Source organism: Lactuca sativa, chromosome 2, assembly GCF_002870075.4.
Source record: "Lactuca sativa cultivar Salinas chromosome 2, Lsat_Salinas_v11, whole genome shotgun sequence".
Classification (NCBI taxonomy): Eukaryota; Viridiplantae; Streptophyta; class Magnoliopsida; order Asterales; family Asteraceae; genus Lactuca; species Lactuca sativa.
Genome location: NC_056624.2, coordinates 13,880,704 through 13,905,047, shown reverse-complemented (window position 1 = coordinate 13,905,047; position 24,344 = coordinate 13,880,704). Strand labels below are relative to the sequence as shown.

Below are 24,344 nucleotides of genomic sequence, written 5' to 3'. Positions count from 1 at the left end.
GAATTAGCAAAACATCCTACATTCACAGTGTAAATTTTTAAACTACATTTTATATTTAATAAACTGTATTAGGACAAAGAGACATACCTTGTAACGAGTATTTGGACAACTAGAAGGAAGACTATTTCAATAAAAATCATCAAAATCTTCATCCTCATTCACATTTTTATCAATCAACTTTTTTTTTCTTCTTATCTCTCAAAACATAAACTTCACTTTCATCTTCAATAACTAAAGATTCTTGAACACAATAAAACACAGATTTATATAACTCTTTCTAAATGTCCAAGAAAATATTATGTGTATAAATTTCCGATGCATGCTGTTCAATAGCCAAAGGAGTCCTTAGCTTTGGGGTAGTAGTGTGGACTGATAATCTAACAAAGATTGTCGATGCCTTTTCTTCTCCATTGCACTATCAAACGACATCATGAACTTCACCAAATTTGATTTATGATGCAAAAAATGTAAGAAAGCATAATTCAGACTCTCTGATCTTGAAGTAGTTCGCATCAAACCAGAAAGTTCAAGATCTCTCATAAAAGCTGCAATCCATAAATCCCTTATTTTAAAAACAGACCTTAACCAGTCATTTTCTTTTAGATGAAACATATCTAACATTGTTGACCACAAACTTTCAAAATCTTATGGAGAACATTAAAGATTCCATATAATATCAAAAAATGTCTACTGGAAGTCCGGATGGTTATATACATCGATAGGAATCTAAAAAAAAAGAAACACATAAGAAACATTACATATGTTGAATATTTGGTGTAATTCATAGTAACATAACATTTGGTTAACATTATGAATTCATAGTGTGATTTATGATTTAGATTTGTTCATTTCATCATATGTGAATTCACAATCTGCTTTATGATCTATATGGTTATAAACATATATAGGAATCAAGAAACAAAGAATATGCCTTTTCCTCAAGTTTTTGAGTGATGTACCACATGTATAATCTATGCTTCGATTCAGGAAAAACAAAATTAACAGATTTCTTCATTGATGAATCCTGGTCTGTTACTGTAACATCCGGATTTCAAGGATATTATTGTAAAGGCTAATCTTGGGTTTCAAGGGGGGACTCGACGAGTTGAGGGTCCACCTTGTCGAATCGAGTCGAGATCCTTTTAGGGACTTTAATAAGTGGACTCAACGAGTCAGAAGAGGGACTCGCCGAGTAGATACTGGTCCGAGAAAAAAAAACCCTAAGATCCAGGTTTGGATCATATTTAAAGGAACTTATGACCTTGGGTGCGCCTCATATCCACTGTGAAAAACCCTAAATCACCATGGGAGCTTAGGGTGAGTTCTTATGATGAAATCAAGTGATTTAGTGAGTTATGTGGAAGGAAAGGTGCATGAATCAAGCAATGAACGAGATGGAGGCTGTGGATCTAGCTTATATTCTCATGGAGCTGCTGTGGAAGGTATGACCTTGCATCCTTTTCATCTAATTGTGATTAGACCTCTAGATCTTGGGAGTTTTAGGGCTTAACTCTCCTCCTTTTATCTTTGAGCTAAGTGAGACATGATCTGAGGTGGGAAACCTTAAATCTGAGCCTTGAGAGGTCCTTAGAGGCTAGCTGCCTCAGCTTTAGTGGCCCAAATGAAGGTTGTTGAGCAAAAACCTTCATGAAGAGTGTGTTTTGGTGTTTTGGAGCTATAACTCCGTGCATTAGCGTAAAGATCGAAACTTTATGTAAGTATTAAGCCTTGGAATGATAGATCTATAGATTAGAGTGTTAGATCTGGTTGAAATCATCTGGCTAAGGAAAAGTCTGAATGGAATTGCCGAGTCCGTGAGCCGACTCGACGAGTCGGCTAGGGTTTCATGTATGGACTGAATCGCGATTTAGCCCGGCGAGTCGTGGGGTCGACTCAACGAGTTAAGATGGATCTTCAAGAGACTTCAGGAAGGTGAGTGAACTCGACAAGTCACAAAGGTGTACTCGCCGAGTCGGGCCAAGTGGGACTGTTGACTTGAGTTGCCTTCTGTTGACTATGGGGTCTTGGTCAATGTAAGTAATAGAGACCTTGGAGGGGTAAAATGGTCTTTTATCCACTTCCCAATTAGAGAGGGAAAGAGTAATCTTCGGTTAATTAGAATTGAGACTTCGAGTGTTAATTAGAGATATTTTCCTTATGTGTTAGGCGGTGGCGAGTTCGATATTCGAGTGTGAGGATAGCTGCTTTCTGCTTGCCAGGTGAGTCTTCTCACTATACTTTACCTAGAGTGGTAATTAGAGTTATATGACAGAGTATCTTGTATGCTATTTATGTGATTGTGATATACTGCATTATTTCTATGTGATTTATGTCGTGTATGTTCCAGAGTTTATAGAGTTGGAATCGGAAGGTTCACAGAGTTAGAACCGAAAGGTTCATAGAGTTAGGACCAGAGGGTCCACAGAGTTAGGACCGGAGGTTCCATAGGGTCATAGCCTCGATTGGCTAATATGTGTTATATGTGGTATTTTGGGGAACTCATTAAGCTACGTGCTTACCATGTTATGTGTTATGTGTTTCAGGTTTTCCTCTCGGAATCGCGGGACGGCACCAGCTTGATTGTACACACCAAAGAAAGAGTTATGAGGATCCTGGATTATTAATGGAGTTGTGCTTTGTAATTGAATAAAAGAGATTTTTATACGAGATGTTATGAAGAGTATGCATTTTAAAAATGAAAAATTGTTTTAAATTTTCACGTCGTTACAGTTACAATCATCATAGGTGGCTTGACATATGCTTTACGAAATACTTCAAGCAACCACACATATGCATCTGCTGTCCCACGAGCTAGTAAACCAGCAACAAATGTAACACAACGCTTATTGTAGCTAACTCCAGTAAACAGAACAAATACCAGATAATACCTGAATTTTTTTTTGATAAGTATTATTAAAAAGAACAAACACCATAAAAAGAACAAATAAGGATTAGGAATTACTTGTTTGTTTGTTAAGTAGCATCAAAAGATAGTACATATCCAAATTCTTTATAGTTGGCTTTCGAAGTATCATCAGGCCAAAAAAGACCAGTAAGATGATCATCAACATCTTTTTGGACCTCAAACGAAAAATTAGAGAAACATAATTTTATGTTTGTCAATATATCCACAACCATTTGGGAATCTTTCACACCAATTTTAGAATTTAAATCTTTATGAAAATTTTTAAACTCAACTGCAGTCCTTCCCCTAGAATCAAAGCCACCCTTCATACTACTCACCAAGTTATAAGCTTTTGAAGCACCAATGTTACAAGTACCAACCTTATGTATAAAGGATTCATCAAGAAAATCCATTATCCTATTAATCCTTAATAAGTGCAACTGATCTTGAGCAACAAGTTCATGGTTGTGATCTTCAACAAACACATAAATGTAGAACATTAAAGAACATCGGAGATTCTTGAACTTTGAAACAACAGGGCATCCGTTCTTCTTAGAAGAAGTTCTCCTTCTCTTAACATTTGAAAATTTCACATTAATATTTTCATTCTTGAATGACTCCGTGAAACCAAATCTACTACATGTCGAATATCTAATATGAATTGTGTCATCATTGTATTTTTTTTACTTGACATATTCACATCAAAACCAGATTCTTGACCATAAGTCTTATAAAAGTCAAGACCAATGTCCAACAAATCAAACAACAATCCTTTGAAAGACTTCTTATGTATCAACTTATCATAAGGAACATGCTTAAAAGTTTCAATATTGCAAAACTCAAAATCAAAACTATAATAAGAATTACTGCTATTTGAATGATCAATATTCATACATGAAGATGATTGATCATGAACTGCAAAACCAAACAAAACATCTATTTTATTAAGTTATATATAAAATGTGAAATTTATATTAAGAAAAAAAACTTACGTGATTGTTCATTAGTAACAGAATGCAAATCTAAACAAGAATTACTGCTATTTGAATGATCAATATTCATATTTGAAGATGATTGATCATGAACTGCAAAACCAAAATAAACATCTATTTTATTACATTATATAGAAAATGTGAAATTTACATTAAGAAACAAAAACCTACGTGATTGTTCATTAATAGTTGAATGCAAATCTGAACAAGAATTCAGAGAACTCATAATGAATCGTTAGTAACCTGGAGTTTATATGGGGTTTAGGGTTTAGATTAGAAATTTAGAATTGATAATTATACAAAAAAGGAAAAAAATAAACAAGATAATCACAAAACTTTAAAATATATGCACAAGATAAGATAAAATTCTCAAAATCACTAAAAGTTTGGAAAAAAACTTAAATGCCAGAAGATGTTCAAGATATAATTGATTATCTAAATGTCAAATACGCATTACAGATGAATAAGTACAGAAACGATCGAATGAAAAACAGTAACATCAAACGGATATTCAAAATATGACATAAAATTAGCAAATTAACAATATAAAACATAATAATCTGAAGATTAAACGGTAAAGTCAATAGAATTTGAAAATCAGACGATTGCAATAACAATAAAAATAAGATTGATAAACAATGCATCGGAAAAAAAACGGTAAAATCAACGTCCATAATTGACCTAATAATCATAAACGAAAGATGAATAGAAGTTAAAAATACCTGACTATTAGCTAAAATCTGAAGAAACTATTAGTAAATTGGATTAAAATGTTGAGATTTCGAAGAACAGACGTGATTTTGGATCGATCATCGTTAGAGAAGATGAATGAAAGTAACAGAAGACGCTAACGGAGACAAACATGAATATTAAATGAGAAGCTGAACTTAACAAAATGCCCCTCCGTGTTTTTTTTTTTTGGTTAATTAAGGATTAATGGCCAAGATTAAAAGAAAATAGATAGTTAAGATGGGTTCCTTGGTTCTTTGATCCATATTGGTTCTCTATTGAACTTTTCCATATATATATATATATATATATATATATATATATATATATATATATATATATATATATATATATATATATATATATATATATATATAATTGATTTTGAGTTTGGGACGTTATATAACTCATGTTAAAACTCAATCGCTGACACCGCAATTAATTTTTAAAGGTTAACTTTATTCTGATACTAGGTTATAACCAGTGGAAACCACGGTTGATGTGTTAAAATTATTATATAAATAAAAAAATATTAATGTCAAAATAAAATCCAACGTATTGCTGATTGTAAATCATCATGAATTAATGTCATAAGTAAAATAAACATAATATTTTAATATATATATCCTTAGCAAGTATTCATCTTATATTTTCTTTATGATGTGAAATTTTGTTGGGTGTGTTATTCAGATAAGTACAATACCTATAAAAAAACACGTTTAAAGACGGTTAGACTTACCCACATGTGTTCAACAAACTATTTATAAACAATAAGAAGTATAAAAAATAATCTTTTTTAAAACCAAACATAGGTTTCATCAAAATATAGTTGATTAATCAATGAGAAACCATTCAAATGAATCAAAACAAATGAACATACGATTAGTGTAACCCTAAAAACTTCCATCAAATTCAAGTGTGAGTGTGAGCTTATTTTCTTTAGATTGATTTGGATGTCATGATTTAGTGCCTAAATTGCTTGATTTGTAAAATAATGAACATCAACATCCGGATCCTCATACAAATCCACCATACACGGCTGAATCGTACTCTCCAAAACCTATAAAACAAACATATCAAAAATTACAAAAATGGTCCCTGTCACTTTTGTTGCAACCTAACAATTCAAAGTACTAGTTTTTTTTTTTTTTAAATAAGTATGACAATTTTTCCCTTAAAGTATTGGACTGATTTTGGGTAAAAAGAAACTTACACACTGGTCAACAATGAGATTTAAGAATTACAACACCTAAGCTACATTGACTTTGAATTTAGGCATTCTAAAAAAAACACAATAAATGAAAAATAACTAAGAATGACAAAAAAAGGAAATAAGAAAAAATGTATAGTTAAAGAAATGAATTGACCTATCTGTCTTTAGAGGCAATATAAATAATATGGAGCAAATTAGAAGAAGTGATTTTTCAGCCCATAATAGGGGCAAAAAAGGAAATTGCATGAATAACATTCACATGGTACAAATAATGTGGATTGTAAGCCATATCCAACACCTGCCAAAACATTTTTAGCAGCAACATCTCAAATGGAGTAAACCTGTTGTAACAAAAAATAAAAAACAAAAATGGCGAGGGAAATAATATATTCCATCAATTCATGATTCATGAATGAATATAAACAAACATTTTTCAGATATCTCTATTCTTAATAAAATACATAAAATATTTAATGTTCTTAAACATAGGTTATGTGAGGTGATTGAGGATCTAACATTTTGAGAAGAATCCAATGATAATTCCTACATTATATCAAGGGAAGGAACTAAGAGTCTATGATTGAATGTTAAAAAAAGGAAACATTGAAATTGGTATTCATGTATAACAAATTACACCTTAAGAACTAATTGTTTTTAGTGAAGTTTTTGGTTATGATTACACAAATTAAAATAAAGCTGGAACAATAGGAAAATAAAACATTGTTTAATTATAAAACCAAATTACTATTAAAAGTTCACCTGAGAAAAATTGAAATTGATAATGAGAGGAAGATTATGTGCAATACAGTCATGTTGCTCTAAAACAACTTCCCAAGAACAACATTAACAAGCAAAAAATTTAGCCACAAATGAGAAAGGAGAAGAACAGATGCAAAAACTTCACACAGACATTTACACAAACAGTTTGTATGGATTGGAAATAGTTTACCTTTGTACGTCAAAGAACATCCAAATATAAAATCCACGCAACAATTCGTTGATCATGAATTAGTAGATATTCAGTTAGAAACCATAAGAAAGACTTGATCATTCAAACCGATCAAACTTATAATGAAGAAACCAATTCTAGTAAACAAAAAGAAATAGAAAAAGAAAGTGAATCACAAGAGCAATCCAAAAAGATGCGTCTAGTAACCATTCATCTATAAAAGATCAAACTTGCCCTCAACTAATTTTTGTGGGAGTTAAATATCCAGACAAACCTTTACTGGTCGTATAAGCTAGGGAGAAATAGTGAAAAAGAAGTTGCGCCAGAGATCTTTGGGTTGAGATATAAAACGAAGAGGGAGGATTTCCAGGGTTAAATTGTGCCAGAGATCATGATCATGTTGAAGGATGAGTGACAGCGATGTGGTGGTTTTCTATAATAGTCGTATGTTTTCTACAATATATGAAGAATATGGATGAAAATCAATGGGACTTCCTTCAAGATTAGTGTATGAAAACTGAGAACCAGGTTCCGAGATTTATGAGGTTTCTAAAAAGGGTGGAGAGAATATGGTTTCTGGTGAGGGAGGTTGGCAGTCACAAATCTCGGTGATCATCAGTAGCTTATATCTCGTTCACAAATTGGAAAGTCTTATCAGTTTCCACTTATTGTTACAAGACAAATTTGAATTCAAAATTAGGAGGATGAAATTGGATTCGCAGAGAAAAAGCATATTAGTTGTTTGAGCGGAAACATCCAAATTGCTTCATCAGAACATCACACGTGGCATAATACAGGTCTAAAAATGGACATATGGCATATAAGAGACATATAAGAGAGGTTTTTATTAAGAATGGAGATTCTTAATAAATTTATTAAGAATGGAGACATATTAGTTTTTATTAAGAATGGAGATTCTCTTTTATAAATTTAGCTAATGGTTAATTTTATTTTAGAAACTTTATTCGAATGATCCCTCATTTAATTAGTGAGTTTAAGCATAAATCATATTTTAATACAAAAGTATAAATAAAAATATATCGGGTCTTTATTTATATGATTATATCCCTAAAATACGAGAAAAAAAAATTACTATGCTATAAATAGTATATTTGTAAATGTATACTTAAATTATTGTAAAATATATATTTTATAAATGAAATGTTTTTAAATATTTAATGGATATTGACCGAAAGCGGATTGAAGTTTCAATATTCTTATTGTCTGCGTCCCACTATGTTATGTGTCTCAATTATCGATCGGAAACCAAGTATTCATATATTCTGATTAAAAATTTATTTTAAACGATTATTAGCATTTTAATACACGTTATACGAATTTTAACCCCTTTGACTCGTGCAACTTTTTATTTTACCAATTTAAACTTGAACTTTTAACAGGCTTCGAGATTACTTTACCATTTCATATGCTAAGAAGAATGTGTTCTAACTTATCAGCATCATTGCATGTGCATAGAATCACTAATATAGTTAAAATCTACACTTTGGTGTTTTTGCAACAAGTTTACTGAAGTTTTCATTTCAAAAAAAACTTCAAATATCAAGTCATAACGAAGTGAGTTTTATTGGCAAAAAACTAAATTGGAGGAAGCCAAAATGAATTGAATTGGACAGGACCAAAATAAACAAGCTTATAGAGCTTTGTTAGAAGATAAGGATGGGAAGACCACATCAGGAATAAATGTGACACATATTTGCTTTATTTTTCTGGTTTGGACAAAACTTTTAAGTTTTTTAATCTCAATGTTAGTGAGTATTAGGATATTATTTCATGTCATATCATGTTATGTGTAGTTATTTATAAAAAACTGTCCGAGTCTTGAACCCTACTCAATTAAAATTCTATTTAAAGCCCGAACCCACAATTATAAATTGGCAAGAACCAAAACCGGGTATGTAAAAATATTGTTTCAATTTACACAACAAAAAGTCAGGAGAAGTTGACTATAACACCCTTTTTACATTGATAAAGGGAGACGCATCCTTCGGTTCTTTTTCATGTTCAGTTTTACTTTCTTGGTCACCTTCATGCATAACAGCAATAAGGATGTGATGGTTGATAAGATAAAAGCGAGCTTCACTTGCGTTAAATATAATGAGACGACTGAGGAAACTATAAAAGATAAAATCAGAAGTTCCCATATTACGAACATCATCATATCCATTCTGCATGCAGAAAAAAAGAAACGATCAATTTGACTAACACAAGCAATCAGATATAGAAATTGAAGGAAGATAACAAGATTCAACAAATAAAATTCAAACCATATATAACAACACGAAACCGATCATTTTCTAAACAACATTCTTGAACCAGATGGATTAGAAAGACATGGATGATACCTAGACGAAGTATAAGAAAGAGATGCAGTTTTGGTGAAGAAGGAGATGGAGGCCCAATCATTTTTCGACCGAATTTGATAATCACGTAACTGATCCACCAGATCCGATCGTTTAATTTTATTGGGTTTATGCATTGTGCTCGATTGTAATCAATTCTGGACGCTTCCGCCTTCTTTCTTTCCCCTTTAATGAATTGTTTCGATGAAATCCGAGAAAGTCGAACGTATATATTTGTCTTTGAATATTTTGTACGAGTTTAGATGATGGTGATGATAATGACGCGGAATCGTTGACGTTGGAGATCATCCGGAAGAAACCGGCGGCGAATACACCGTCAAGACCCCGCCGGATGATGCAGACAAACGCAGGAGATGGAACGCGCTTAGATTATCAACGTACCTCCGGCATTTCCAAATTTCCAATTTATACATTAAAACACCTAACATTATAAAATCCGTAACGCTAACATTATAAAATCCGTAACTCTTTGAATGAAATAGTTTGATAAATTACTCGACATTTTAGGAGAGTAATCAAATTATAAGGTGTTTCGTCTTTATTGATTTTTAAAGAGTTATACAATATATATATATATATATATATATATATATATATTACCAAACCATATTTTTTTTTGAAATTGTGTTGTCGATGTCCCAACTACAAAAACTTTGGAAAAATTAATTTTAGTGAAATTCTTCTTTGACTAAATTCTAATGGAGATCATTTAGAAATTAATTTTTTTAAAATTTAAAACATTATTTATACAATTATGTATAACTATAAATGACGATAAGTGAAAAACCGTTTTCTCTACGACTACAAACATCACTATTTCAAATTAAATCTCGGTCACAGTAAGTAGTTATTTAAAGTTTCTTGACGGTTCTTTTCCACGTCAGGAAGCTCTCACATTCCCTTTTAACCTTTTCTCCATTCGAATGTCCATGAAACACTTTCTACGATGAAACAAGATTTGGAGTTGGTGTAGGTCCTCATCACTATTTTACAGTACCATGGAAAGTAGATAACCCCTCCACTTAACTCGGCCCACATTTTGCAACCCCAAGGCACACATACATCGACTTACTCTTTAAGTATTGTGAACTTTCACTTCCACATTCTTTTCCTTCAACTCCCCAAGAACTATCATTCGCAAATATACTTACAAAACATGTAATTTATGTTGTAACATCCGGATCCTTGAGGTATGAAAATGTGAAGTAAAATATGAGTTTTCGGAGGGTCAGTACGTGAGGGAAGCATCGTCACGTCGTGGCGTGGATGCGTTTATCGGGATGGATCGTTTGTGTGTCACAAAGTGACACCTGATCAAATGCAAAACTCTAATTTCAGACTTGGACCCTATTTGAAGGAAGTGAGGGGCTAGAGTTTCTTTCACCCTCAGCCTCCATCACTTCCAAATGACCCTTTGGCCTAACCCTAGCCCTCTTGAAGCTTTTGAGCTCACTTTTACAAGTTTTTGGTTGTTTCGAAGGAACAAGAAATTTTGGTGCTTCGTTCCTGCAAGTAATCCCTCATCATCCTTGTATATAGCTTCGGGACTCCTTATAAGTCCTCAAACTCTCACCTTTTTGTTGTATACTTCTTGGATCTAGATTTTATGCCATATGTTGTCTCATTTATGAAGATAGAATGAGTAAAGGAGATAAATTTTGCAAATTATGATTTCCCTAAGTCCCAAGAGCATTATATCTTATAGATCTAGGATGTGGTTGTGACTTGGAGGCCTTGCGTAAAACTTTAGGTCGTATTTCATCTTTTGACCTAGACTTGGGAAAGGACGTGCATGGGGCATCCATGTCCATAAAGTTTTCATTTTTAGAGGTCATTAGGTTTCCTAAAATGCTTCTGCAAGTTTTAGACTTGATACTTTAACGTTTAAGTGCGTAATGATTGACTCCATGCCATATGTTGCTATTAAGGACCTAGGGTTAGAGATATTGGTTTAATGAGATTTCTTAATGGATAAATTTGGAATCTTCATCCAGCAAGACCATGGGAAGAATCAAATTTGAGCTTTGGAGTGTTGGATTAGGTGTCTAAGCCCATAACTATAATTGATATGTACTTGACCCGATAGTAGCATGGTCCTTTTGTGTTGCCTTCACCAAAGCAAATTGACTGGATGAATTATGGAGAAAGAGGTTCATTATGATTTATTAATATATTATAAGAATAATATATTAAAAGAGAAATCATATTATTTAATTAATATTGGTCTAGAATTAATTTAGAATTAATTTTGTGGTAAAAAAAGATTAATTAAATTAAGGGGACTGATATTGTAATTATAAGATAATCATAGTTGGGCTTAGAATCCCTAAAGAAGGGATGGACGAATTCTATGGGGAAGCCCACATAAAAATCATCCAAGGGGCCTTCTGGAAGGATCTTATGGGCTGCTTAAGGAGTAAGCAACTGGATTAGGGTTTTGACTGAAACCCTAATTGCTCAGCTATATAAGGAACCCTTATGCGTGCCAAAATCGGCCACTTGAACCCTAAGAAGGATCTCCAGCCTATTTTAGCCTCTTCCCTCTCTCTCTCTCTCTCTCTCTCTCTCTCTCTCTCTCATTCCTCCAACTTGTTTTTGGTGTTTGTGATCGATTAGAGGTGTCACACTTGAGACACTAAGCTCTCAATGGTTGAAAATCAAGCTAGCTACAATTGAAAGGTAAGATTATAACCTTGTATTAGTTATAATTTTCGATTTATGTATGCTAGATTAGGGTTTATTGCTTTGTGTACCACCTGTAAAATTCAAGCCAATTTAAACTTTTAAAAACATTTCAAATCCATTAAGTATTACAAACTTGTTTTCAAAATGTACCATATCAGAGTATCCCATAAACAAAGTCATAAAAGAGAGGAGTTGTACGATCACGCCTTTGCCTTGCCACGATCCCCTGATGTACCTGAAACAATAAACTAAACTGTAAGCCCGAAAGCTTAGTGAGTTACCCCCAAAATACCGATACACATACAGTCCACATAACGATATCAACAATATCATAACATAACAAACTGAACATCATGTAATGGGTCCACAGCTTTACAAACTGAATTACCCCTGGGCCCACAGTGTAAGTTTGGATTGCCTACCGGGCCTACATCTCACATCTGGATTGCCATCGAGCCCATATTACGAGTCTCCCTCAGCTCGTATCTGGAATGCTCCACCTATTGGATTACCACTAGGCCCACAGTGTGAGTCTGGATTGCCTTATGGGCCCGCAAATCACATCTGGATTGCCATCGAGCCCACACTACATGTCTCCCTTAGCTCGTATTTGGAATGCTCCACCTACGAGATTACCACTGGGCCAACAGTGTGAGTCTGGATTGCCTTTCGGGCCCACAGCTCAGATCTGGATTACCATCGAGCCCATAGTACGGGTCTCCCTTAGCCCGTATCTGGAATGCTCCCGGGTTTGTTGGTTACTTCATGGAACAATATCACCTCAACCCATCCCCTATATAACATATAGCATAACTATTGAGCATGCAATAATCATATAACATCACAGGTAGTCCTATAGATCTACCTAACTAGCATAACCACTACCATGCAACACTAACTCATACTCAACATCTAACACTGCTAAGATAACATATCCAATGGGCTGGCCTTGTTGCCTTAGACCCTATAGTATAGTGAGGATAACTCAACTGACACTGCTAAAGTCCTGTAGATAAAACTCCAGCTGTTGGTTGACAGATTCTCGAACTGTCAACATCAAACAATACCCAATTAATAATTGGGTTCCAAGCCCAAGGTCCAACTCAAACTACAAAAACCCAAAAGTTAGATAATAGGCCAAAGCCCAACATATGGCCCAATTTTCCAAATTGGGCCTAGACAGTGTTCTAAAAGGCGCGCCATGGTGTGACGCGTGGTTCGCTGTTACGAAAAGCCTTATAACGTTGCTGTTAGGCATGGCGCATGGCAAGGCGTGATATGGCATGCCATGGCGTGTTATGGAGTGTGTTTTTTCGTTTGAGACACGTTTTTTGCTCTTTGTTATGTCTTTTCTAATCGGAGATACAAGTATTGTGTTTTTTTATTAACTTTTTGTTATTAGTTATTAATCTAACACTTTTAAAAATTAGTTATATTTAATATAAATTTATATTTATGTGGTAATATAATTTTAAATTAATAAAAAATCGCCGCCTTACATCACGCCTTAAAAAACGTCATGGCTCGCCATGGCTCGTTAAGGTTGAGGCTTGGCCTTGCCGCCACGCCACGCCTTACGCCATTTAGAACCTTGGTTTCAGACCTCTACATGGTCTTTCCTTAAGGCCCACCCAATTATTCCACTCCAATTTCCATGGCCCAATATCACATAATCATAAGGTCAATTATGGCCTATTTATGGCCCAATTTTCCAAATTAGGCCCAAGTCCTCACATGGGCCTTATCCTAAAGCCCATCTAATTACTTTGGTCCATTAATTTGTTTTTGGATGGCCCACCAATAGTCCATGTAATAGCCCAAATTTAAAAAAAAAAATCATTTTTAGTTTGATAAAAGCACAATTTACGTAAACCATAAAATCCTAATATAATTGTTTTCAAATCCACATTCATTACAACTTTATTTCAAAATATCAGAGTGTCCCATAAACACAGGAGTGAGAGTGCACGCCACGTCATCAAGCTTTGCGCTTGACCTTAGGCTCAGATGTACCTGCAACAAATCCACAAACTATAAGCTAATGCTTAGTGAGTTCCCCAGAGCATACCATACATACAAATCACATATCGGGTATCATATTAGCCATAAGCTACACAAAACACATAAACCATGCATACAATATAAATGGATGCCATAGAAACCCTCCAGGGTCTTACTCCGGGCGCCATGGGAACTCCCACATAGTCTTAGTCCAATGCCATGGAAACCCTCACATGGTCTTAAATAAGGATTCCCTGGAAACCCTCCAGGGTCTTATACCCTAGCGCCTCGGGACCTGCCTGAGGTTTTTACCTAGGATGCCATGGAAACCCTCCACGGTCTTACACCTAAGTGCCCCAGGAACCCTTCGGGGTGTTACATGTAAGTGTCACAAAACATCTAACATAACTGATACCATATAATCAACTAGCATGTCAAATAAGGTAAAATGGGCCGACCTTGGTGCCTTAGACCCATTGGTATGGTGAGGAGACTCACCTTGGTTAGCTGAATACTGCTGCTCTCCTATAGATTCGCAACTCCCCCGTGCTCCAGAGACTCCTCCAGGTCGAAAATGAGCATGATCTTGAAGCTAAGTGACACCCCCAAGCTCCTTGGACAACTTCTTTTTCTTGGATGAAGGCTAAAAGACCCAAAATGCACTTTTCAGCTCAAACTACACTGACAAATGAAATTAGGGTTTCTCAGGGACGTTTAGAGGTAAAGGAGGCTGTGAAAGGTGAGGTCCAAAGAGATTAAGGATGAATATATAGGCCTCAAGTCCGATTTTTAGGGTTTGCACATGCTGGCACGTACGCCTAGTGTACTTCTGGTACACCCAACGTACGTGCAGCTCCTCCGCGTTTCTTTCTATCAAGTACGCTAAGCGTACTCACAAGTATGCCCAGCGTACTTAAGGTCTTTTATGTCCAATTGAAATATTTCAAGGGCTTTTAAGTCCATACCTTATCTGGGTGTTACAATTCTCCCCCACTTGAACTAGACTTCATCCTCGAAGTCCGCAAATGCAAATAAATAGGGGTAATGCTCCTGCATCTCCTTCTCTGGATCCGATGTACATTCGGAACCCTTCCGGTGCATCCATTGCACCTTTACCAACTTCACCTCCTTGTTTCGAAGTCCTTTCGTCTTCCGGTCTAATATGGCAACCGACCTCTCCACATAATTCAGGCTCCCATCAACCTGAATATCATTTATGGGAATGACTGCGGACTCGTCAGCAACACACTTCCGAAGTGGAGACACATGAAAGGTGTTGTTGTTACATCCCAAATTTCGAGTCTAAAAATTTCTTTTAAAAACAATACCAGTTCATAGCGTTAAGTCATTCAAACATACAAAAAGGGTTTATATGACAAATCATAGTTTCATTTCCAAAACACTTGTTTAATTATCAGAGTAAATATCCTAGGCTAACTAGCCATGGTGTGTGCACTGCAACCCTCTTGAGCTCCTCTTCCGAAAATTGAATACCTGAAACCAAAAATGAAAACTGTAAGCACGAAGCTTAGTGAGTTCCCCAACCTACCGCATACCATACATATCTACTTATCCATACATGTCATACATAATACTGAGCACATAACCACATACTCGGCTCCCGCCCGCTGCATTAGGCCTTGCCCGCTATCGGACCCCGTCCGCCACCAGGCCCCGTCTCGCCCAGGCCTCGCCTGGCTTCGAGCCCCGCTCGGCGTACAAATCTGTTTTCCTTAGGCCCTGCCTGTCTTCGGGCCCTGCCCGCTAACATATACTAGCATACAATCATATCACAACATATGACTAACATACTCTACTGGATTACCGTACTAAGGCCTCGCCTATCTTGGGCTTCGCCCCTGTCCTACTACTGATGAATCAAGGAACCCCGTCCACGCTCCTACTGACAGTGAGATACGGGCCCAGCCCACACTTGCTCTTTTCCTAACTTGGGTCTCACCCCTGCTCTACTACTAATGAGGTATGGAACACCTTCCACACTCTGCTATTGGTGAGATACAAGACATCGTCCACACTCACCTCCCTACCAGGCACATACATGTATCACACAGATCACAAGTATATTATCATACAAACCATTCCTAGGGCTCCCGCTTGCTAACATGGGACCTTAGTCCTGAATGTCATACTAGCATACTATGCCTAAGGATAACCACCGGGTCTTCCTACTCACAACTATATGGGCCGACATTGTGGTAGTAGACCCATTCACACAAAGGGAAACTCACCTGCACTACTAAGCTTTACTAATAACCCTCTGGCTGTTGTCCGAAAACTCTTCGACTTGCTACTCCACTATCTCCTCGAGCTACTAATATCAATATAACACTTAGTTCCAAACTGAAAGAAGTCAAACTAAGTCAACTCTGGTCAAAGTCGAAGTCAACCTTCCAGTTGAGTCGACTCGCCGAGTCAACTCATAGACTCGCCGAGTTCTTAAACTCCGAAACTCTCAAAATACGACTCAACTTGCCGAGTCACCCCAAGGCTCGTCGAGTTCAACAATCTCTGAGTCCCATCCTGTCCAACTCACTGAGTCACCACCAAACTCACTGATCCGCGTCTTAACCAAAAAAGGTTGAGGTTCTGCGACCAGACTCTCCGAGTCCAGGAATAGACTCGCCGAGTCCAAGGCAATCTTCAACAAACTCGCCGAGTTGTTCTTCCAACTCGACGAGTCCATGCTCATGTTCATAAAACTCGCCGACTACAACCATGTGACTCGCCAAGTCTCTTCAGCTCTCAATCCATACAGTTGCTTTTCGAGCCATGCAGGGGGTTCCAATCCATAGATCCACTCTTCTAAAGTCTATCCCTCACTTAAAGTGACAAACTTTATGTGAAACCAAGGAGCTATAAGCCCAAAACACTCTAGGGCTAGGGTTTATGCAAAGGGGCATCACCAACAACTTATTGACATAAAATTTATGACCTTCTAGACCATCATAGGTCTAGATCTAAGGTAGCAACCTTAGATCTAAGCCTCTAACTCGACATATATCTCAATCATGCCCAAAATGCCCCAAATCTCAAACATAAGATAGATCTAATTGCAATAAAGCCAAAGCAACAACTTATTACCTCATCGATGACCTCCCACTGAAGAATAATCCAAATCTCTGCAAATCCCCTTGCTCCAAGCTTCTTGATCTTCAACATCTCTTCACAAAAACCCCTTATCTAGGTCCCAATTTGCTTCGAAGATCTCTCACTCACGATTTAGGGTTTCTGGATCTCAAGAGGGGGGTAAAGAGGCTGGGGAAGGGATGTAATGTTCTTTAAATATGGCACAACCCTCAGGATTAGGGTTTTTTTCTCGTCCAGACCAGACTCGCCAAGTCCACTAGCCGAATCGCTGAGTCGGTCACTTACTCTATGCCCTGGATCTCGCTCCGAATCGTCGAGTTCCTCCTTGGACTCGACAAGTTGACTCATGACTTAGAGCTTTTCCTTTCTTTTCTTGGTCTTTCTGATTCTGGTTGTTACAACTCTCCCCCACTTAAACTAGACTTCGTCCTCGATGTCCACTACGGCCAACTGTCATGCAATCCGCTCACATCACCCCTGCTGGATGAATATAAATCTGGCCGACCACTTCCATGGACCTTCTGCCTGGTTACCCAGAATAAAACTAGTCCTCGTAGATATCAATCCTCCAGTGCACTAAAATCCCGCCAATCCTGAGCACACAACTCACTCAACTGACAATCCTTCTAGTACTCCCCGAGTACTTAAGCTGAAAATCCTAGGGGTTCACCCCCTCTCTTTTTCCTTGCGCATTTTCTGGTGTTCCCAAGGCAACATTCTACCACGAACCACCTCCTCTACCACTGCGAAAGACATATCCTTCATGGTATCCATTACTCCAGCCACTCCCAATGTTGGTCACTACTACCGATACCTACCGAACACTTCATGCTACAATAACATAGCGTTGAGCACCTAGCCCAGCGTATGGATAAGATAATCCTTCGAGTAAAAGATTCATCCCTGTAACATTTACACTCCAACGAGAGCTGCGCAACAGGGTCAAACCCTTCCCTCTGAGATTATCCAACCCTGCTGCGAGAGGCATATCACTCCTCGGTTAACTAGCTGTCCCGCACCATACTTCTCTATTGTCACTTCCCTGCCTTAAAGTCCTTCCGTTTCTCATTCGCCTTCCGAATGGACCGAGACCACCCTGGTCCCTCTACAAATTCGACCGATAACTGGGTTACCGGATACTCACCGGTCACTATAACTAGGACAATCTCTTAGTCGCCCCCAGCGACTTTTGAAGAAACTTCGGCTATCTAAACTGCTCTATCTATCTTGCCACTCTGGGGCTACAATTCTTGGGATCCTTGATCCCTTTTCTTACCCGCAGTCTTACGACACTTTCCTCACGACTTGCTGTTAGGGAATGCTGCGACTACCCCACAGTTTTATATCTCGCCTAAACTCGCACCTGGCGAAGGCTCTGCGACCTGGTTTTCCCGAACCAGTCACCTGCTAGACATGAATACACAAACTCAAGGTTGGAAAGTTTCTCCAACTCCCAACTAACCTGATCCTCCATCCAAACAGCCACTTGAGCTGCTTCCTTCCTTACCAAGACTGCGAAACCACCCCAGTCTTGTACTTACTTCTATCCTTGGCCACACGGATGGCTCTCCCCCACTTCGACTTGACTAGATCCTCACAACTTATAGCTTAGAAGAATTTCCAATTCTTCCTACGATCCCCTGGTTGCTTCGCTGAACACCCGACTTACCACAACTGGGGATCTAACTGATCCATTTCCAATCGACACCTTCCCGAACTAGCGAGGCACTACCAAGTCCCTCATAGGCATGCTACAGATAATACATCCTAAGTAACCCACTCAAAAGGAGATGACCTCCAACTATAATTCTAACATCCAAGGTATGTAGATGGCATATAAATCAATCACCAGCAGGCCGCAAAATTCCGAAGTATCATTATCAATACTGATGCAGAACCATAACAATAAGACCATATCATAAGCTGATAGAGAAATGAAAGAAGATATGTACCTGACACATCATTCTGCTCACACCTCATATGAAACCAACTGATATGCCCTGCTCCTCGTTGCTGGCGTCTCTGCCCGGCCCTGACGGCCATCGGTAATCCTCATGGTTGTAGGGGTAGGTGCTATCACCTGTCCTACTGAATGCAAAGTCGGACATTGGGCCTTCTTGTGGCCCCTCTGACTGCAATGGAAACATAACAGGTCTGATCCCTGGGTGGTGGTAGCAGTACAATCTCTGCTGAAATGACCAATCCGGCCGCACTTGAAGCAACCATAATCACCACCATAACCACTCCTGCACGCTCCCTCGTGCGTCCTACCACACTTTCGGCATCAGCTGAGGCTCTGAAAATCCCTCGATCTCGAATCTGACCCCTTGGGTCTTTTGCCCGAGCATGTGGCTACCTGAACTTCATCCGTCTTCCTCTTCTGGATCTGCTCCAAATCGATCTCCCTTTCCCTAGCCCGAGAAATCATGTATACCAGTGTCTGACAGTCGGATTGACTCACAAACTCTCTGATGTCGTCTCTCAGCAACATACTGTGGAACAAGAAGAACCCTCTCCCTGAAATTGGCGGTGATCTCTGCCACCGTCTCGGTCATCTTCTGTAGATCCTGGAACTCCCGGGCTAACTATTGCACCTCAATAATCGCTGCAAACTCGGCCTTGAACATGGTCGGGAAATCACTCCATGTCATCGCGTCCAACGCGACATCTGTCACACCCCCAAACCTGAACGGCGGAAACGTTCGGGGGCGGATGACTTCATGTGGTAACGTAACAAATGAATACATAGTAAAGAAAGCAATACAACCATCATATATATAATTGAAAGTTTACATTTGTCAAAAGTTACATGTTCAAAACTCAATTACAATATGATGTCAAAATACGAGATTAAACTGGCGCCGCAGCATCCCTTCACCAAAAGCGAAATGAATACCTGAAATTACTGATTCCCTGGGACATACAAGTAATTTTGAAAGAGTAGATCAGCATTTAAGCTGGTGAATTTCATAAGTATTTAAGTGACAATGTTCGAATGAACTGAAATGTTTTATCTTCGTTTGTTTGTGGTTAGAAAATCCAATGTTTTCTACTAGTATAAAAGTAGCCTTCACTCAAGACCAATGTTTGTTTCTAAAATGTATGTAAATGTAAAAGAACCAATGAATTTGAAAACCTAGTAAATCAATGCATTTTAATACCCCTTGTGAGTTTTATAACCATACTATTGACTCTGAATGCCTATACACAACGTTCTTCAGGCGTTGAAATGTTATGACGTTTGTCACCCCAAACGGTGGACTGCAGCTAACAGTCAGGGCGCGGGTTTGTCAAGCCCGTATAGATCTATACACAAACACCATGCTCCCCCTCCAAGGGATTCTGGTATATAATACAGGACTTGAAATGTGTACTCGAACGTACATGAAGTTAGTGTCTCACAAATCCGTGGTATAAAAACAGATCTACTTGTTAAAATGTTACGTTTGTTCTTGTACACGAAAGTGAACTTCTTGAAATATGTGATTCTACTACATAAGAGTTAGAAATTTGTTTCGTAAAACCATACCTATTATAGTTTCCAAAAAGCGTGTCTTGTTTGTTTAGAAACATTGAGAAAAGGAATCGCTTGTTTATGAAAGTATAGATTTTTGGGTGTAGAGTCTAGGATAGACAAGAAAAATCTCAGAACAGATTAGTTTATACATGCATTACAACAACATTATATTTTTAAAAGGGAAAATGCTATTGTGACATATGTTATATATATACATATATACATATATACATAAGTTCCTTTAAATGTTTATAAATCGCATGTGATTTGAATATATAACAGTATATAAAAGAATTTCTTTATGTAACGCACGATAATACTCGTGTGTTTTACTTGTAATCCCCCCCTTTGAAAGCATATAAAAGTATTTAGACTAATTAAAAGGTTGATTTAGGGGTATGAAACTCACCTGAAAGTTTGAAGATAGCGAGATGGAAAACCGGGCAGAGTTTCGTCTCGGGAAACGGATTTTCCTCGGGGTTCTCGCGAATCTCGGGAGTAAAATCGACCTTCGGAACTTGAGCCAAAAAGACCAGAGCTTCGGGTTTGAACGGACACGGAAAACGAGGCAAAGTTGGGAGAGAGAGAAGAGAAATGAACCCTTTCTTTGGAAACCCTCGCATTCTATTTATAGGAAGGCTGGTCTGCCTCGGTACGCGGGGCGTACGCTCGTACGCGCTGCGTACGCGTACGTCATGCATGACCGAAGCCTCGACTGCCTTGGTTCGGATGGGACGGGTTGTTGGGTTCTCGGGTCGGATGGGACGGGTTGCTGGGGAGGTGGGTCGGATGGGACGCCGGGTCGGATGGGACGTCGGGTCGGACGGGTCGGGCGGGTCGGATGGATCGGATTCCTCGGATATGGCGACGTGGACGATCCGAGGCCAATCCTCTCAGTTACGCGGGGCGTACAGGAGTACGCAGCGCGTACTTCGGAGGAGGATGCTGACTCCCCTTCGGATAATATCCGAATTTTGAATTAAATAAATAATTAATTTATTTAATAAACTTCAAAAATCCATATCTTCTTCATACGAACTCCGTTTTCGATGGTCTTTATATCCTCGCGTAGGTGAGACTACGCTCTACAACTTTCGTTTAGACTCCGTCGGCAAATTCCAAAATTATATTTTTATTATTTATTAAAAATCCATCGTGTTTAAGGAATTTCTTAGAAAATTCATAACTTCTTTATCTGATGTCGGTTTTTGCCAGACTTTTTACCGCTGGAATACCATTGTCGAGACCTTCGATTCTCGTTTAGGTCATTCCGGCCAAAAGTCGCTCGATCTCCGATTCGAGTTTTTAGCTGTCTGTTGCTAAGCCGAACTTGGAAAAAATCACATCTTCGCTATATGAAGTCGGATTTGGGCGTTCTTTTCACGTACGATTATGTTTCAAAGACATTTAATCATAGAAGGAAATTAAGTAGAACTTATTTATACATGTTATTATGAAGGTAACTTTTTATTATTCAGAAGTGGTTACAATACTTGACCCATTTTGGTCGTTACAAAGAGTTGAAATATCGGGTTGTCACATCATCCCCCCGTTAGAGAGAATTTCATCCCGAAATTTAAAGTAGCAAAGATACTAGTGAACATGAAAGAGATGAGGGTACTTTTGTTTCATCTGATCTTCGCGTTCCCATGTGAATTCAGGTCCCCGCTTGGCGTTCCAGCGAACCTTCACGATGGGTATGCGACTTTGTTTTGTTTGTTTGACCTCTCGGTCCGTGACTTCTACTGGTTCTTCCACAAAGTTGAGGCTCTCGTTGATCTCGATCTCGTCGAGTGGAATAACAAGAGTTTCGTCGGACAGACACTTTTTCAAGTTTGAGACGTGGAAGGTTGGATGGATGTTACTAAGTTCGCGCGGTAGGTTAAGCTTGTAAGCCACAGGGCCGATTCTGGCAAGAATCTCGAAAGGCCCTATGTATCTTGGATTTAGTTTCCCACGCTTTCCAAATCGTATTAAACCCTTCCACGGTGAGACCTTTAATAAGACGTGGTCTCCTACCTGGAATTCTAAAGGTTTTCTCCTTTGGTCAGCGTAGCTTTTCTGTCGGTCTCTTGAGGCCTTCAATCGTTCACGAATCTGAACGATCTTCTCTGTTGTTTCACGTATGATCTCCGGACCTGTGAGTGTGCTTTCAGGAACTCTTCCTCTAGCTAACTGGGTATCGCCAACTTCAGTCCAGCACAGAGGGGATCTGCACTTTCGACCATAGAGGGCTTCAAACGGAGCAGCCTTTATGCTTGTATGATAACTATTGTTGTATGAAAATTCGACAAGGGGTAAATGAATATCCCATGCCTTACCAAAGTCAATCACGCAGGCTCTCAGCATGTCTTCTAAAGTTTGTATTGTTCTCTCACTTTGTCCGTCTGTCTGTGGGTGGTAGGCTGTACTCATGTCTAGCCTAGTTCCCAGGGAACTTTGTAGTGACTGCCAGAATCTTGAAGTGAATCTACTATCTCGATCAGAGATAATGGATATTGGAACACCATGCAGTCGCACTACTTCCCTTAAGTAAGTTCTTGTAAGCTTCTCCATTTTGTCAGTCTCTTTGATGGGTAGGAAATGTGCGGATTTGGTCAATCTATCGACAATGACCCATATGGTATCGAGTCCACCTGTCGTCTTGGGTAGCTTGGTTATGAAGTCCATAGTAATCCGCTCCCATTTCCATTCCGGTATCTCTGGTTGTTGTAGTAGTCCTGACGGTTTCTGATACTCGACCTTAACCTTAGCGCAAGTAAGACATTTACTCACGAAGGTAGCAATTTCTGCTTTCATGTTAGGCCACCAGTACAGTTTCTTAAGATCCAGATACATTTTATCTGAACCCGGGTGAACGGAATATCTTGAATTGTGAGCCTCGGTCATGACTACGTTTCTGAAACCACCATGATTTGGGGTCCAGATTCGGTCCATGAGATAGTAGGCTCCGCCACCCTTGACTTCTAAATTCTTCTCCATTCCTCGCAGGGATTCACCCGCCACATTTTCAGGTTGCAAAGCTTCCATTTGTGCTTCTTTAATTTGTGTGGATAGGTGGGAATGGATAGTCATGGTCAGAGATTTGACCCTCCGACCAGTGTATTCCTTTCGACTGAGGGCGTCGGCTACTACGTTGGCCTTGCCAGGATGATAACGAATTTCGCATTCGTAGTCATTCAGTAACTCAACCCATCGTCGTTGTCGCATGTTGAGTTCCTTCTGATCGAAAACGTGTTGAAGACTCTTGTGATCGGTGAATATAGTACTCTTTGTTCCGTATAAGTAGTGCCTCCAGATCTTCAGAGCAAATACCACTGCTCCTAACTCGAGGTCGTGTGTCGTATAGTTCACTTCGTGTGTCTTAAGCTGTCGGGAGGCATAAGCGATAACCTTCCCTCTTTGCATAAGAACACAACCAAGTCCTTGATTTGAAGCATCGCAATACACTACGAAGTCTTCTATCCCTTCGGGGAGGGATAGTATCGGTGCGGTGCACAAGGCCTGTTTTAGTGTCTGGAATGCCTTCTCTTGTTTCGCTTCCCAGTCAAAGGCCACTCCTTTCTGGGTTAATGAAGTAAGAGGTTTCGCAATGCTCGAAAAGTTCTTTATGAATCTGCGATAGTAGCCAGCTAGACCTAGAAATTGACGAATTTCTGTAGGTGTCTTTGGTGCCGACCAGTTCTCAATAGCCTTAATTTTGGAAGGGTCCACGTGTATACCTTTCTCGCTAACAACGTGACCTAAAAATTCGACTCTTCGAATCCAAAATTCGCATTTAGAGAACTTCGCATATAGTTTCTCCGTTCGCAGTGTTTCTAGGACTTTTCGTAGGTGTTGACTATGCTCTTCCTCACTTCGAGA

General features: G+C 38.5%; 1 protein-coding gene across 1 annotated transcript; it reads right to left on the bottom strand.

The window, feature by feature from the left end:
• Positions 1-8,680: 8,680 nt before the first annotated feature.
• On the bottom strand, positions 8,681-9,555 carry LOC111889520 (uncharacterized). Its single transcript, XM_023885669.3, has 2 exons — positions 9,152-9,555; positions 8,681-8,974 (listed from the first exon to the last, which is right to left on the bottom strand). Exons 1-2 carry the CDS (start codon positions 9,283-9,285, stop codon positions 8,767-8,769), a joined length of 342 nt encoding a protein of 113 aa, XP_023741437.1. The 5' UTR covers positions 9,286-9,555; the 3' UTR covers positions 8,681-8,766.
• Positions 9,556-24,344: the final 14,789 nt, after the last annotated feature.